This window comes from Geotrypetes seraphini, chromosome 7 (assembly GCF_902459505.1).
Source record: "Geotrypetes seraphini chromosome 7, aGeoSer1.1, whole genome shotgun sequence".
NCBI classification, from domain to species: Eukaryota; Metazoa; Chordata; class Amphibia; order Gymnophiona; family Dermophiidae; genus Geotrypetes; species Geotrypetes seraphini.
Window position 1 is genome coordinate 51,041,391 of NC_047090.1, and position 12,106 is coordinate 51,053,496.

Here is a 12,106-nt window from a genome sequence, read left to right on the forward strand (position 1 = left end):
TAAAATTGCAGCTTTGCTACTTAATTGGCAGCATTTGCAAATGTAGATTTATAAAATGGGAAACTATATGTGGAAGAGACAACTTACACCTGGTAGTTGTGAAATTCCTACTCATCTTTGTACCTAGTGTACCTGAATGTAACCCACCTTGAGCTACTACTGAAAAGTGTGTGAGCAAAAACCATATATTTTTTTTTATGAGCCCATATCTCCTTGTGGAAGCTTCTGGGTTCAAGTCTTTCAATTTTTCCAAGTGTATTTTTCTCAAAAGGTTCTTCAGATACTTTCCTAAAATCCACCAGAACTGAGCATATCCTAGCCTAGATTTCTCAATTCTGATCTCTAATCTCTGTGTAAAATGGGGCTCCATAATCCATTGACTCACTTTTACTCACATGCTTATTAACACCTTCAAAATATCAGAATGGTCACATATGACTTCCCTTTGCTAAATCCATGTTGGTTTTGTCCCATTACGCTTTTTCCATATATATGTGGCCAGTAGCTTTGTTTTTCAGAATAGTTACTACCATTTTGCTTTTAAACATCAACATCAGGCTCACCAGTGTGCAATTTCCCAGATCACCCCTGGAGCTCTTTGTAAAAACTAGCATTACATTTATAACATTTTTTTTAGCTCCTGGAAGTAACCAGTATTTGATGACAGACAATCTGAAACAGGCCCTTCTTAAGCCACTGAACCAAAAGCTGACATAGTAATGCTTAAGCTCATTGTTAAAGCTATGTTGAGCAGAAAGGAACTTCCCATTGGAAAAAAAATATATTTAAACATTTTTCTGGAAAGGAGTAGGAGGTAAATGTTTGCTAAAGTTGTTCTTTCAAGCAAATCTCCTTATGTATTTCGAATAGAATGAATATTTTGGGGGGGAAGTATAGGCAGCCATCTCTTTTATTTCATGTTTTATGTCCTTGTTTTATTTTAAAACGATGAAATAATGAGCACTGAACAAATTCCTCATCTGATCCTCTCACTCCGATTACATCCCAGATCCAAATACCTCCTACCCAACAACAAGAACAACAAAGCTAGTGTTTTCTTCACACTGACGAGTGAAGCTTTCATTTCTTGCCATTAAAAACATTCATTGTCATGTATGAGAGAAACTTGTCTATCCAAGGGTAATTCTCTACATTTTTCAACAGTTACGTAATTATCTCATAGGCTGGCAGGAAGACAGAGATGAATAAAATGGTCCTCATGATAGAGAAGGTATTTTTATATTTTTAGGAAAGACTGGCTACATTGTCTGAAGACATTACTGCTGGAAAATGTCTAAAGCCCAATTTTGTATAAGTCATCTAGGTCAGAAAGGGTAGTCCGAGTTGGGACAGTCACAGTTTACAGGGTATTGTTCAAAAAGCTCTCTGAATGTGGAGCCCTTTGTAAAATATGTATAAGGTCAAGGGGAAAATATCTGTATTTGGTAGAATGCACAGAGAGAACAGCAATTTTACAAATAAACATGTAAAAAAAAAATAGATTCACGTGTACCTTTGTATGTGTAAATGCTAATATGCACAGTAAGGGAGGATTTTTTTGATTCTTACATATATAAGACACAGATATTTGCATAATTGCACTCCGACGTTGGAAGGTTGAGCTCCAAAGCTCAATTTTTGTGCTCTTTAAGGTGGTTTTGAACATCAGAGAGCTAAGCATAGTTCTTCTCCCTTCTATCATTCCTGCATGCCACAGGTCCAAACATGCAGTTAACTAAGTTATGCATGCCTTGAAGCAGGTGTATATGCAAATGGGGAAATTTTTTTTAAAGTATACATTTCTATTGCAAACTATGAAACACACTTCCTTTAAATTTGTGTATGTCATATTCATATACATAAAAATAGCACCACTTCTAAAATTTCAGCTTATACTTCTTTACCAATTTATATGATTAAACAACATTATTTTACATATCTAAACCTTCTAAAACTACCTCCTTAGTGTTCTTTCTGTAGTGTCACAAAGAACACGAGGGAGAAATTTTGTCCCACACAGTGTGGTATATATTTGTTTCATTCATACTAAACTGATTTCACAAGGAGAACATCTGTAATTTACTTTCATGATCACTCAATCTCTGGTGGTACTTTATCACATAAGGAAATGAAGCCAAACAGTTCACCAAACCACACATGTGCATTACACGACAGAGTACATACCAAATGGACATGAATATTGCAGTGCTTTCTGGAAAGATAAACAAACACCTTTTACTGTGCTTGCATAGATTTTCCACACTGAAAATAGTCCCATATCTCCCTTCAGTTAAATTGACTATCACAGGCTGTTTCTTTCTGAAGTCCTGAAAATCACCAAGAGGTTCTTCTTTTTACTGCTCTTTTCATTTTAATGCTAGAACTTGGTAGGTTTGCCTTATTTAGGATTTTGGCAATTCTTAAGTTCTATTCTCTTTTCTCTTTTTCATAGTTCTTACTTAGCCAGTCCATGTTTTCTTCCTACACCATGATTACACCAAGAGGTTGCTCTGTCAATTTTATTTTGTTACTTTCCTTTCTAAAAGAAATGTCCTTTTTTGAGTCTGCCTTATTAATTTTCCATACTCTGAGAAGCAAGGCAATGACTTCAAGTTCTGGCACAAGTGCAAATCTAAGTCATCCTGTATTAAAGTATTGGGATAAGGCTATGATGAATCCAGCTGTGACATCTCCATATTGCAAAAGCTCAACACTAGAACCCCACTACTTGCTCTTAGTCATCTTTGTCATCCAACTAAATCCTTTGAAAAATTGTCCTAATGGTCAAAAGCTTAATACCAATCAGAAGGAAACAGGGAACTTGTATGATCTTTATGGATTCATTTTGGCCAAGGCAGATTTGGTTTCATCTTCTTTCGACTTATCCATGAGAAAACTAATTAAGCTGGGAACTTGTGCAGCACCGAATCAGGGCACATGGCTTCATCTCAAAGTTCATTCGGATGCTGAAGGGGATGTAATATATTAATCAGCCAAGTAGTAGTAAGATTTTAAATGATAGTGTTTGCTGTCTGGTATGAGAACTAAGCTCTAGATCTTGTCTCTTGCTCAACACTAACTGCTTGAAATCCTTTTATATTGTTCAGAGTTAGCCTAAAAACCCAAATGACTATGTGTTCATTTCAGTGCACTTGGAGCTTTTCATCAAAATATAGAAGGAAACCCTATTTCTATATAGCCTCTTATTGTCAGTTTCTGTAGGACTTGCTTGATTTGACATTTCAGATAATCTATGTAACATCTTTTAAGCCTCTAGGCTCTTGTAACCTTGATTACCTAACTGAAAAGGTTATTTTTTTAGTGGTGGTCTCTTCAACTCATAAAATCAACAATCACTGGCTTCTTAGGGCTTAGTGACCCTGGGCAAGTCACTTAATCCTCCATAGCCCAAGGTACATTAGATAGATTGTGAGCCCACCGGGACAGAGAGGGAAAATGCTTGAGTACCTGATTGTAAAAACCGCTTAGATAACTTTGATAGGCGGTATATAAAATCCTAATAAACTTGAACTTGATAAACTTGATCTACCCTATATCAGTTTTATTCTGTTAGTGTTCCCATGCATCTTAAATTCCTCTCTATCGTGGTTTCATGCCACACGTTCATAAAGATGAAAAGATCCTTCTTTTTTTTTTTTGAACTGATACCTTCTTATAGCTGTCTGAGGCCTATGAAAAATTTACCTGGATTTTTGTTCCTCTTGCCCTCAATAGACCTGAAAGTGCAATATACTGTACAGTATAGACAGATAGACAGATAGACAGACTAAAGAGCGACAAATCACCAGGCCCGGACGGCATCCACCCAAGGGTACTAAAAGAACTGAGAAACGAAATAGCAGAGACACTTCGCCAAATATGTAATCTCTCCCTATAAACTGGGGAGATCCCAGAGGACTGGAAAATAGCAAATGTCACGCCCATCTTTAAGAAGGGATCAAGGGGTGACCCGGGAAACTACAGGCCTGTGAGCTTGACCTCGGTTCCTGGAAAGATGCTGGAAGCAATGGTAAAGGACACAATCTGCGAACACATAGAAAACAATGGACAACTGAAGGCGAGCCAGCATGGCTTCTGCAAGGGAAGGTCATGCCTCACGAACTTGCTGTACTTCTTTGAGGGAATAAACAGTCAGATGGATAAGGGTGAATCCATAGACATCATTTACCTTGACTTCCAAAAAGCCTTCGACAAGGTACCACACGAACGGCTACTAAAAAAACTGTGGAACCACGGGGTGCAAGGGGATATCTACCGATGGATCAAACACTGGCTAGCGGGCAGGAAACAGAGGGTTGGAGTCAAGGGCCAATACTCAGATTGGCAATGGGTCACGAGCGGAGTTCCGCAGGGGTCGGTGCTGGGACCTTTACTATTCAATATATTTATTAACGATCTGGAAACGGGGACAAAATGTGAGGTTATCAAATTTGCTGATGACACCAAACTCTGCAGCAGGGTTAGAAACACGGAAGACTGTGAAGACCTACAAAAGGACCTAACGAGACTGGAAGACTGGGCAAAAAAGTGGCAAATGAGTTTTAACGTGGAGAAATGCAAGGTCATGCATGTAGGGAAAAAGAACCCGATGTTCAACTACAAAATGGGGGGAACACTGCTAGGGGTGAGTAACCTGGAAAGGGACTTGGGGGTGATGGTCGACTCATCACTGAAACCATCGGCGCAATGTGCGACAGCCTCAAAGAAAGCAAACAGAATGCTGGGCATCATCAAAAAGGGTATCACAACCCGGACGAAGGGAATCATCATGCCGCTGTATCGCGCAATGGTGCGCCCGCACCTGGAGTACTGTGTTCAATACTGGTCGCCGTACCTCATGAAGGACATGGCGGTACTCGAGGGAGTGCAGAGGAGGGCGACTAAGCTGATAAAAGGTATGGAAAATTTTCCATACGCTGACAGGTTAAGAATGCTGGGGCTGTTCTCCCTGGAGAAGAGGAGACTTAGAAGGGACATGATAGAAACCTTCAAAATCCTTAAGGGCATAGAGAAAGTGAATAAGGACAGATTTTTCAAACTGTGGGGAGCCACAAGCACTAGGGGTCACTCAGAGAAACTGAAAGGGGACAGGTTTAAAACAAATGCTAGGAAGTTCTTTTTTACCCAGAGGGTGGTGGACACATGGAACGCGCTTCCAGAGAATGTGATAGGCCAGAACTCTGTACAGGGGTTCAAGGAGGGTTTGGATAGGTTCCTGGAGGATAAGGAGATAGAGGGGTACAGATATAACTAGAGGTAGTTTATAGAAATAGGCAGAAACCACTTCACAGGTCACGGACCTGATGGGCCGCCGCGGGAGCGGACCGCTGGGCGAGATGGACCTCGGTCTGACCCAGTGGAGGCAACTTCTTATGTTCTTATGTTCTTATGTTCTTATGATAGAAACCTTCAAAATTCTTAAGGGCATAGAGAGAGTAAATAAGGACAGATTCTTCAAACTGAGGGGAGCCACAAGCACTAGGGGTCACTCGGAGAAATTGAAAGGGGACAGGTTTAGAACAAATGCTAGAAAATTCTTTTTTACGCAGAGGGTGGTGGACACATGGAACGCGCTTCCGGAGGAAGTGATAGGCCAGAACTCTGTACAGGGGTTCAAGAAGGGTTTGGATAGGTTCCTGGAGGATAAAGGGATAGAGGGGTACAGATAGAACTTGAGGTAGGTTATAAAAGTGGTCAGAAACCACTTCACAGGTCGCAGACCTGATGGGCCGCCGCGGGAGCGGACCGCTGGGCGAGATGGACCTCGGTCTGACCCAGTGGAGGCAACTTCTTATGTTCTTATGTTCTTAGTACTACTGTTGAATGGATGATATCTTCCATCTTCTATTATGCCCTACCAGACCTCATTAGAAGTGTATATGAAGATCAATAAAGGTCATGGTAGTATCAGTTATCAATTAAGGTTTATTTCCATTCAGGGAATTCGCCAGGCTGTAATATACAATTCATACATTGGCATTCCATTACTGTCTGGGCATAGTCTCCTAGCAGGAAAGTTGATTTGGACAGTCTATTCTCCACAATCTTTGAGGGATACAGCCTAACTTCAACCTTCCCTTTTAATTTAAAAAGACAAAACAGAGAAACAGACCCTTTCCAACAAAAAATCTTATTAGTCTTGACTTGTTTGTTTGTTTAAGACACCACCTTTTAACTAGAGGTTCTCACAATGTGTCACTCAATGAACTGCCTGCAGTCAGAAAAAAGCAATTAAAGTTTGTTACCTATAATGGATTTATTTATTTATTTATTTAATTGGGACTTGTATACCACCTTTTTGTAGTTTTACAACCACACACAAAGTGGTTTACATACAGGTACTTCAAGCAATTTCCCTATCTGGACTGGTGGGATCACAATCTGTCTAATGTACCTGAGACAATGGTGGATTAAGTGACTGCCCAGGGTCACAAGGAGCAAAACTAGGGTTTGAACCCACAACTTCAGGGTGCTGAGGCTGTAGCTCTAACCACTGTGCCACACTCTCCTCTTCTCTGACACTAGCAATTCAATCATCAAGCAAAGATTTCCAACTCTCATTTGCGAGCTGTTCTGTCTCAAGTCAGAAAACTTTAGAAGATTCATATCTATTTAGTATTCAGTTACATGGCTCAGCTGTATGACTGGTGAACTGCAACCTTAAAGAACATCTGTTATAGGCAGCCATTTTGGATTTATAGACATTTAGATGACAGAAGCAGAATTGAGAAAGCCATCTGATTTCTTTAAAAAAGTTACTTAATGGCAGCAACTTTAGGTCTTTAATCTGTGAAATTTTTCCTAATGGGTAAAAAATAATGAGTTTTCATGGCATAGTGCTCATCTAGCAAGTTGACCATGTTTTACTAAATGTAGGTAGAATTATCATTACCTTAAATTAAGAATCCACCTAAAGCTAGAGATATCCAAAAGAGGAACCCCTTCAACACCACTTCCAGAAGTTGTCCACACCGAGCGAGCTCTCCTCTTCTTCTTCTCTTGCTCTTTGCGTTTTCCAGGCTTCCCTTTCTTCTTTTTCCCTGGTGTCTTCAATGGAGGCTCTTTGTATGACTGAGCTTTGTTTGTCTCCTGAGTTAGGTATCTGCCCTCATCATCACTGCCAAACCTGGCATTATTATAGTTTTTTGTGTTGGTAGCAGGCTTCGGATTAGGAGAAACCTCTGATGTGGCTCGGATTTCAGCTGTGTTAACTCCATCTATTAAATTCTGAAGAAAGATTCTTCGTCGTAGCTCTTGAATTGACCTCCCTTTGTCATGAAGTAACTGGTGCTCAGATACTGCTCTTTTCCTGTAGGTGACAAAAAAGAAAAAAATATATACATATTCCTGTTGCTAAATGAAACGATTGTAAACATAATTTTATTCACAGATTCTGTAGGTCTTATAAAATACTAACTCGTATAAAAATTTCATAGACTTACTTCCACTGTGGGAATACAGAGGGACAGAAATACCTTAGGACAGAGTGTAATATTTATACAAGTCATAAAACTGATATACTTGCTAATGCCTACTTGTACATACATTCTTCTGCACTAGCATTCTGTAAAGTCAAGTAGGAATGTACTTGGCTTTATAAAATAGGCATAAAAGAGGCACATGAAAACAAATATTAACTAGGTGCAATTTTAGAAAGCTCTCCTCCATGCATAATTACAATTGGCATCCTATCTACCTCAAAAGGATGAATGATTGAAATTTGAACTTGAAGAACATATCTTTACAAAAATGTCTAAACAATACTCTCACAAAGGGGTTGCTTAGCACCAGTTCTAGAAGGTGACCAAAACCAGGATTTTCATTTTCAGCCAAAAATGAATCTGCAGCCAAAATTCACCACACAGTTTCATCCAAAACCACAATCAAAACTTAAAGTATGTGGCATGCACCCCCCCCCCCCTCCCACACACACACACACCCATCATAATCAAATGTGAGCTTCATGAGCCACTGGCCTCTGACAGAAAGCTGACCCTCTTCATTCAAAAGTCACTGCCATCATCCTTCCGACCAAAAGCTGCTGCCCTCCCATCAGCTGTGGGCCCTCTTCAGGCCTCATCAGGGCAGAAGTAATCTCTGATCACAAGAAGGGGGGAGGCATAGCACTATATATAAAGGACTCTATCTACTCGGTCGGGATGGATATGGCAACGAAGGCAGAGGGGCTGGAATCGCTATGGGTCATATTGCCGGGAAACAAGGGTGCAGGCATAAAACTGGGGCTGTACTATCGCCCACCTGGTACGCCAGAAGGAGTCGGACACGACTTGGAAGCTGAACTGAGACAGGAATGCAGGACTGGAAGTGTAACAGTGATGGGGGACTTCAACTACCTGGGGATATACTGGAGTACAGGTCACTCCAACTGCACTAGGGAAACAGGATTTGTAGAAACCGTGAGGGACTGCTTCATGGAGCAACTAGTCAGGGAACCGACGCGAGGGGGTGCTACTCTTGACCTCATCCTAAACGGATTAGGGGGACCTGCAAGAGGGGTAGAAGTGGGAGGACCACTAGGCAACAGTGACCACAACGCGATCAGATTCACATTAGAAAGGGGGATACCCATAGTAAGGAGGACCACAACAACTGCGCTCAACTTCAGGAAAGGAAACTATGTTGCTATGAGGGAAATGGTGGGGAGGAAGCTCAGAAACATCTTTAGGATGGAGACTGTAGGAAGCGCCTGGACCCTATTCAGGGACACCCTGCAGGAAGCACAAAGAATGTACGTCCCCAGTTTCAGGAAAGGCTGCAAGAACAAGCGGTCAAAGGACCCGGTTTGGATGTCAACTGAAGTAAAGAGGGCAATAAATGACAAAAAAGTATCCTTCCGGAGATGGAAAAAGGACCCAACGGAAGAAAATCACCAGGCGCACAGGAAATGCCAAAAGGAATGCCACCGAGAGGTTAGAAAAGCAAAAGGGGAATACGAAGAGGGGCTGGCCAGGGAGGCGAAAAACTTCAAGGCATTCTTCAGTTACGTAAAGGGGAAGCGACCAGCGAGAGAGGAGGTGGGGCCGTTGGACGATGGGGATAGGAAGGGAATGATTAAAGAGGATAAAGAGGTAGCTGAGAGGTTGAACACGTTCTTCTCGTCGGTTTTCATGAGAGAAGACACATCTAATATACCGGACTCAGAGGAGCTCATGAGTGGGGAACAGGCCGAAAAATTGGAGCACATAGAGGTAAGTAAGGAGGATGTCCTCAAACAGATAGACAGGTTAAAATGCGGCAAATCACCGGGCACGGACGGGATCCACCCAAGGGTTCTGAAGGAACTAAGACAAGAAATAGCGGGCACAATCCAGCATGTTTGCAACCTATCCTTGAAAACTGGAGAGGTACCAGAGGACTGGAAATTGGCGAATGTCACACCTATCTTCAAGAAGGGATCGAGGGGTGACCCCGGGAACTACAGGCCGGTGAGCCTGACTTCAATTATAGGGAAGATGGTGGAAGCTATGATCAAGGACGGCATTTGCGAGCACATCGAGAGAAATGGCCTACTGAGAACAAGCCAGCACGGATTCTGTAAGGGAAGGTCGTGCCTAACGAACCTTCTGTACTTCTTTGAGGGAATAAGCGGTCGGGTGGACAATGGGGAACCCATAGACATCATTTACCTCGATTTTCAAAAGGCTTTCGACAAGGTGCCACATGAAAGGCTGCTTAGGAAGCTGTGGAACCACGGGGTGGGAGGGGATGTGCACAGATGGATCAAGCACTGGTTGTCGGGTAGACTGCAGAGGGTCGGAGTAAAGGGCCAATATTCTGACTGGCGGGGAGTCACGAGCGGTGTGCCACAGGGATCGGTGCTGGGACCGTTACTCTTCAACATATTTATCAATGACCTGGAAAAGGAGGCAAAGTGCGAGGTTATAAAATTTGCAGACGATACCAAACTGTGCGGCAGAGTTAGGTCCAGGGAGGAGTGTGAGGACCTGCAAAGGGACCTGGACAAGCTGGAAGACTGGGCAAACAAATGGCAAATGCGCTTTAACGTGGAAAAATGCAAGGTCATGCATATAGGGAAAAAGAACCCGTTGTTCAACTACAAATTGGGGGGGGGGCATTGTTGGGAGACAGCAGACTTGAAAGAGACTTGGGTGTGCTGGTGGATGCATCACTGAAGCCATCTGCTCAGTGCGCAGCAGCCTCGAAAAAAGCCAACAGGATGCTGGGCATCATAAAGAGGGGCATAACAACCAGGACGCGGGAAGTCATCATGCCATTGTATCGAGTGATGGTGCGTCCGCATCTGGAATACTGCGTTCAATATTGGTTGCCGTACCTCAGGAAGGACATGGTGGTACTTGAGAGAGTCCAAAGAAGAGCAACAAAACTGGTAAGAGGGCTGGAACACTGCCCATACGCCGAGAAGTTGGATAGGCTGGGGCTCTTCTCTCTAGAAAAAAGGAGGCTCAGGGGAGATATGATAGAGACCTTCAAGATCATGAGGGGCATAGAGAGGGTGGATAGGGACAGATTCTTCAGACTGAAGGGGACAACAGGTACGAGGGGGCATTCGGAGAAACTGAAGGGAGATAGGTTCAAAACAAATGCAAGGAAGTTTTTTTTCACCCAAAGGGTCGTGGACACTTGGAATGCGCTACCGGAGGAAGTGATCAGGCAGAGTACGGTATAGGGATTCAAACAGGGATTGGACGGATTCCTGAGGGATAAAGGGATCGTGGGATACTGAGAGAAGTGCTGGGATGTAATACAAGTATAGAAAGCAAACCAGGTAATAAGTATAGAAACCCAACCAGGTCGTGAATGTGCAAGACCGGAGGGTTAGGACTTCTATGGGAAGATAGGACTTCAATGGGAAACCAAGGTGCAAGGAGGCCCCTTCTGGTGAGTCAGATAGGTCGTGACCTGTTTGGGCCGCCGCGAGAGCGGACTGCTGGGCAGGATGGACCTGTGGTCTGACCCGGCGGAGGCACTGCTTATGTTCTTATGTTCTCTTGTCCATGCTGTGAGATTGCACAACCACAGCAGCCACTTTGACTATTAAGCCAGCACAGAAAGGAGCGAATGGAGATTGGTCCTGTTCCAACAAGGCCTCTAATCTTCTAATATAGGCTCAGAGAAGACTGGCTTTCAGTCAGAAGGCAGCAGCGGCAGTTTTTTGGGAAGGGCTGGGGACTATTGCAATGTCCTTTATTTAGGGATTACAACAGTACAGTGCAAAGCATTACAAATGATACAAAACGCTGCTGCAAGGTTAATCTGTGGTGTTAGAAAGTTTGAACACATAACACCTTGGTTGAAGAAACTGCACTGTGTCACAACCCTAACCCTGAAGCTCGGCTTGTGTCAGATAAGGCTCTTGCTAAACCTAGCCCTGCCATCAAAAGAGCTGATCATTGTGATAGACTAGAGTCAAAGAATAGGGAAAGCTCAGTATGGCCCTTTAAAACCCAGATTTCTGATCCCTGGGGAGGGGAGGATTATGAGAGTAAGAGCCTGGAACAGCCACAGAATCCTTCTACTCCTCCTCCTGTCAGCTCCCAGCTGCAGGAGCTGATTAGAAGTTCTGGTAAAGCTAAGCAGAAGCTGCAGATTGCCCTTCCTCCTCTAAGAACAGGGCGTGGCCGCCTTAATGCATTAAAAGCTGCTCTGAGAAGGAAGCAGGCAGTCTGCCCTGGGCCAGCCCGGGAAGGAGGTGTGCAGGACTGTGCTCCTGAACCTCAACTCCCTCAAGACATTGAGATGGGAGATCCAGCCACTGACCCTGAAGCTAACCAGCCAGCAGAACCGGAGCTTATGGAATGCCTTGAAACTGCCAGCATGACTGAAGCCAGTCCTATGGAAGAAAGTTAAGTTTCAATGCTGGGTGGGTTTTGTTTGTATGCTCGGGTTAGCCATTGTGTAGGTTCCTTTCATGGGAACTGTTTGCACCTGGGATAGGATAGGAAGCAGTGCTAAGCTTCTTATTAGGTGCCTGAAAGTAAAAACCTTGGGTTTTGGGTTGAAGTGTGCTGGACTGTTTAAGTTTATATTTCGGTTTGTTTGTTTTTTGAGAGCAAGGAAAACTTTGGGTTTTGAATTGTGGGTC

At 43.1% G+C, this 12,106-nt stretch overlaps 1 protein-coding gene across 3 annotated transcripts in view; it reads right to left on the reverse strand.

The window, feature by feature from the left end:
• Positions 1-12,106, reverse strand: part of PTHLH (parathyroid hormone like hormone) — a 60,791-nt gene that overhangs the window by 12,885 nt on the left and 35,800 nt on the right. For all 3 annotated transcript variants that reach the window (XM_033952082.1, XM_033952081.1, XM_033952080.1), the window contains exon 4: positions 6,914-7,330. In XM_033952082.1, coding sequence (XP_033807973.1) covers positions 6,914-7,330 — 417 coding nt within the window. The remainder of the gene's footprint in view (positions 1-6,913; positions 7,331-12,106) is intronic.